At 38.8% G+C, this 6,000-nt stretch overlaps 1 protein-coding gene across 1 annotated transcript in view; it reads right to left on the minus strand.

Moving 5' to 3' along the window:
* The window catches only part of LOC140243451 (uncharacterized), a 29,882-nt gene extending 24,532 nt beyond the window's left edge, over positions 1-5,350 (minus strand). The window contains exons 1-2 of the mRNA XM_072323127.1: positions 4,961-5,350; positions 188-411 (exon numbers count right to left, since the gene is read on the minus strand). Coding sequence (XP_072179228.1) covers positions 188-411; positions 4,961-5,350 — 614 coding nt within the window. The remainder of the gene's footprint in view (positions 1-187; positions 412-4,960) is intronic.
* Positions 5,351-6,000: the final 650 nt, after the last annotated feature.

A 6,000-nucleotide genomic window follows, 5' to 3' on the forward strand; every position in this document is an offset into this window, starting at 1 on the left:
TACCAAGTTTGATCTTTAATAAAATCTGAAAACGTAAACTTACTATTTATGATTTTCCAAAAGGATTCTGACTTACACTCTTCCCATCTAGCCAGAGGGGGTTACTGTTGACCCCCCGACTACCCGCTCACAGGCCTGTGGCCCTTGCCTTCGACCGTAACTCACCTCTACTGATCACACTGCTCACCTTGAATCGCCACGACTTGCACGAGTGCTTTGAACAAATTTCAGCCATCTTCGCTGCACGAGAGCTGAGTGCTCGGGCAGACAATAGATGATGAAACCATTGATATCAAAGTTGCCGCAACCACCAACAACACACTGCCTTCCCCTGTGCATCCGTTTGGGCCTGCTACAGCCCGATTTTTTTGTCTCCTCTGTTACTGTGGTCGTCTCCATGTTAGCACCAACCTGGAATTATTGCAAAAATTACAAATTTGTATGTTTAGAATAGATTAATAAGATTGCACAATATACAGTACATCCATATATACAATTTTATCTATGGCTCAGCCAGCAGCAATTCTGCCTCCCCAGATCCATTTAAGGACCTAGGTTTGATTCCCCAAGTCTTACTGGGCAATGTAGTGTGTAATTGAAGGGGTCGGTGCATTATAGTGCTAACCCACACAATGTTCATTTTGAGATAATCGCTTTTGAAAGTTTGAAAAAATCCATAAATCAGGTTAATGACTCGAAAAGGCCAATTTTTTCGTATATGAACCTTTACATACTCAAGATTGAATAGTGTCTTGGGGAAATTTACTACACTGATATTTTGTTGGATTCAAGAGGATTTTTCAAGTCATATTTTGAATTTGTGGCTTAGCACTTTATTGCAGCCAAATCCGTAGTGTATACAAATACTCTTTATTTTTTGAAAACTCACAAAATATCAATATCTCTTCGCTAAAAATGGAAAATTAATGTAATATTTGGGTTTCCCTCCTTTCTGACGTGAAATTAAAGTAAGATATACTTGTTTTTAACTGTCTGTATTGTATAATCTGTGTGAATTATGAAGACAAACTTTGCATATATTTCAGACGCACACACGCGCACATAATCATATACGCATAAAGACATCTTCAAATGTGGATATTAAACAATTTCAACAATTCAAGTTTTAAATGACAAAGCATTCAGTGTCATACAAAATAATAATATGATTTGTGAGGGGGGGGGGGGGGGGAGGGGTTATATCTCATTGGGGATTTTACATCTTCCGTGTACTTAAAAGCAGGGAAAGAGTCCCTTCTTCAGCATTATGCATAAAACGCATTTTAGATTTAGAGTATAGATCAGAGAAAATAAAGTAAAATGGTACATATCAACATTATTCCAGAGATTATCATGTCTTTTGTTAAAGGGCATAAAATACCATAAAATAGACATTAAGGCCTAGTTTAGCTGGATTGGTATTCTTGTTTAGGGTATCAAAATCACCAATGTACTCTAAAATCCTTCCTTGTATGACAACGAATTTACCAAAAAATAGTGTTGCATGAGAATTATGACTGTACATGCCTCAATGAATCCTCCTCCTCCATGTTCGTTGGTAAATGCAGGCTGTTTGAAATTACGCAGGAAAGTTCTTATTGCAAAATGAATGACTAACTCTTAATGGCCCAAAATCCATGAAAAGAACATTTTTAAAAATTGGGAAAAAACCTCTTTGGAAGTCTGAACACTTATAGATTTCGTATATTCGCACAGACCATACATGCTGAAATACAATGTGCCGAATAAGACCAAAATAGTCTACGTATTATACCAAGTTGGTGTGTTTATACACATACATCATTACCCCATATGCACGTTTTCAGACTATGCATTTGGATCATGAAGATCATTTAGGAACAAGAAAAAAATGTTCTCATGTCAAAGCTGTTACGGTGACAAAAACATACACGAAAAAGTGAAAAATCTATATGCTTTCAATAGTTTTATCGATCACAAATCTCCAAATTGATTTGAAGGAAACTTTCTTTTTTGTAAATTAATCTTGAAAACAACCCTGTGAAAAAAAAAAAACTCTGAAATTTGTAACAGAATACAGCGAATACATTTTCTTTCCAACATGGAGACTTCTTCATAAAAATGCATGATAAATACCGAGTTTAAAGGGTAAATTCAGTAGTGGAAAAAAAGGGAGCTATTCACTCACAAAACTAAATTACGTTAAAAAACACTATACTATCAGCATTGATGCTTTAAAGTCCGCTTTGATTGCTTTCACCTATTGATTTAAATTGAGAAACCGTATAGAGGTATCAACAACATGGAAGTATGAATTTTATACGTCAGCGTTAGATTTGGAAAATAATGTTTGCAGCTATATCATAAATGTAACATCCTTTCAAAGGATGTTAAACATGTAAGTATCGTGTCTCAGTTATGTAAGAAACTACAGGCAAGCACAACTGCCAACATTGACAGCGGCAGGAATTTTTTTTGGAAAATTTGAGGTGAATTAATCGATATTTAGAATGCATTTGGTTTTCATCTATTTTCTACTGTCTATGGCTAATCTCCCTAAATATGGCTGTGAAAGCATAGCAAAATTGCATTTTATTCAAAAGAAGTTACAAATTAATCAATGACAATTTCAAATGTTGTTTCACTAGTGATCTAACTCTGTAAGAATTACAAACAGATAAGGCACATGTCCAAACATCCAGCTATCCGTACATTTTTTTTTTTTTTTGTACCCATATGAACGTTTTCAGATCACACGTTTTCAGATCACACTTGCATCGGGAAAAAAAAAAAATCATAAATTTAGAGACAATACACTTATTACAATAAGCCATTTCGATGAAAAAACACACATAACAAATAAAGATTTATATTTTGAATATATTTCATCAGTTATTTGACGACTGATTAATTTTGAGGAAGCTTTCCTTTTGAAGCGAAATGTCAGCATGAATAAAGTGCTAACCCACTAATGAAACTTTATGGTGCTGGGACAGACCATGAATGTTGATTAATTTTCTTATAGGTCATAATGCACAATGCTAAAATACTCCTAAAACCAGTGATTGTGGTATTTTCCTGATAAGTTTAACAAAAACAAAAAACTGGCGAAAAATGTCATGATAAGCAGAATTAGCATGAAAATAGTGCTAACCCCAACAGTACAAAAATGAACAAAAAATACTCATTAAATGCTTAAAATTTCATTGTTTATCTCATCTCCATTTTCATAACTGGCAGAAGAGTACAAGTTATGTTATGAATCAGAAACACTTATTTTTGTGGATGAAAAAGTTTCCTCGCTGTTCAGATTTAGATATTTTTGTGACACCCTTCTGTCTGCTACCATGGAGGTCGCCATCTTGAAAAGTGTGGCTTAGCATTATATTCCTACCTATAAGATGTGATTAATTTTCGGGGCAAAAAGATGCCTGCATTAAAAACCCATTTATTGCTTAAATTTCAAGATGACTTTTTTAGGGATTATAGAGCAGTGATTCAGGATGGTGTAAATGCATGTAACTCATTTTTCACCAAAGTGTGGGTTAACACTATAATGCACCGACCCCTTCAATTATCCCATTCCCTCTCTATTAAGAGGCAATAAACTCTTTCCCTCGGAGAGGGCATAAAATGGAGGTTCTGTACGCGAGAAAACCACAACCCACACACATTTACCCGTTGAAAAGATCAAGCTTCATTCTACGAGCGTCTAGATCTAGAGCCTACTTGTAAGACGATGCTCACGCTCTTCCTTCACTTGCACAGATAACTGCAACATTTCATGTCAGTCCTGGAAATCCATTCATGAGGGAGGCTTCGTCTCACAAGGCACTCTCCCCCTCACGAGCACCTCTGCAGAGCTACCAAGTCTCACGCAGAATGCGTGAGACTCAAGCATTTAGGGGCCGTCTCACGATCTCACGAAGGGCACCCATTTTTCTCACGCATCGCGCGAAGTCTGCAACTTGGGCCTAACGAGCATAGCAGCTATGTAGCTCAAAAGATTAAAGTGATAGCTGCAATTGTAGGTATATTTTCCTTTTGTCTTTAAAAATAAGTAAAAAATAGTCACTTAAGTACAATATGCACCTTATCGCACCACTAAGAGCTAAAATTTAAAAAGCTCCCTATCGTGGGAGGTCACGGGGGGGAAAACCCCTTCCACACCCTCGCTCGCGCGAACAGTCGCTCGCCGAGATGCCGAGTCATGAAAATCTCACTCATAAATTGTTTTGAACTTGGCATCCTAGCCCGACCAGACCCCGTGCGCTAAGCTAGCGCGACTTACACTTGTGTACAGCGACAGGGCTGTGTATAGTTATTGGCATCCCTGCCTCTGTCCTGGGGTTTTACTGCGACCAGCCTGAACTTGGTTCACATTCATGACATTCGGGCAGTGTTTACTGTGTACAGTGTACTCAAGAAGCTCCTTCCCTGTATAGCCTCAGATCAGCTCATAGTTATGAGGCCTTCTCTTCACTTCTCATCCATCTTACATCTGATTAAATGGTCACAAGTTCACGGTCTCTCCATGACCATTCACATGATGACATGCCCACTCTCCAAGATGAACTGTTTTGATTAAAACTCAATTTAAAATGCAAATAAAGACGTGGACATGTATTCAATTTAAACATAGCTTCCTAGATCATGAACTTGATAAAGATCTAATGTTAGGCGTACTGCTGGCTCTAACTTTTAATATATTCTAACGACAGTAACGACTATGTAACGTTAGTGACAGTGTGTCGTTACTCAAAACGGTCGGGTTAGTCTCAATTTGTTAAGTTTTTAAAACATTGAAATTGTTAACTTTACTCATTGACCGAAAGATCGGTCTGTATCTGTCCGTCAGGGAATGTTCCGCGGAGACTGCGTCTGGCTTCACGGATCCCCTCCCTCTACGCAGGACAGCGTTAATGACAAAATATAAAAAGAGTCCTCCGGGCAGACGGATCTTTCTGTCTACTTTACTCACCAAACTCTGCTCTTTTCTCTTCAAGGCTGTTTTGGCAGTTTGTTGCAGTGTAACGTTAGGTCTAACGTTAACGTTAGACTTGGCTTTACCCTTAAGCTTCTTAGCATTCTTCTTTTCCTTCTTCAAGTTCTTGGTGGTCTTTTTACTCTTACTCTTATAAGTTTCACTTTTCGATTCTTCATAGTCATACACCACTGGAGTGGTAGGGGTAGGCCTAGGGATAAAGTTTCCTGCATGTGGCTCTGCTTGAGTTGAAGCTGATGGCGCCTTTATTATGGCGACCGGCACTGCATCGGCTTTGCGACGGAATTCAGTATTAAAACCCGTCTTGGCCTTCATCAACGACGTCTCCTCCCTGCACCCGTCTCCGAAATGAGAGCTGCAAATCATGCTTCACTGACTGTGATTCTGTGAAGAGGCGACGAAGTCGGGCCTGGTCAGCATAACACTATTAACAACAGTGTCAGTGGTATTCTGTGAGAAGGGAACCCACTCACGACACTCGTCGACAGGTATTTTGACTCTTTGAGCTTTTCAAGTTTTGGAAATTTAAAAAAACTTGATTTTGGACTATTCGCGATTGTGCGATGACATCCTCCAACGACACAGTTCACTGGCATGATGATGGTATACGTTGACTAAAGAATAACAATCAAATAATTCTGAAATCTATGATACTTTACGAAACTTCTAACGTTATAGTATGGCATGCCTGATAGCATACACCTGAGAAGGTGCTGACTGCGCCCCCCTCGACTGCTTCTTCCCGCGATCCCAATCCCGTCGTACATACCTGCGCGCGTATGCGTAGGACAGAACAGCAACTTGTTATGGTTGATGCGATCGATCCATTCACACACCGTACCTGGGGATCTCGACCATTCTTCCATACCATGTTGTGAGCACAGAACATAGAGCTGTATTTACGTATAATAGAGCTCTATGGCACTGATCTGTGGTTGTGAGCACAGAAGAGTTCTGTGGTTGTGAGTGGGCCTTAACACTGCGTATATGGCAAGCCAAATGAAACAATGACCCTT

The sequence above is a fragment of the Diadema setosum genome, chromosome 20, assembly GCF_964275005.1.
Source record: "Diadema setosum chromosome 20, eeDiaSeto1, whole genome shotgun sequence".
In the NCBI taxonomy this organism is placed as follows: Eukaryota; Metazoa; Echinodermata; class Echinoidea; order Diadematoida; family Diadematidae; genus Diadema; species Diadema setosum.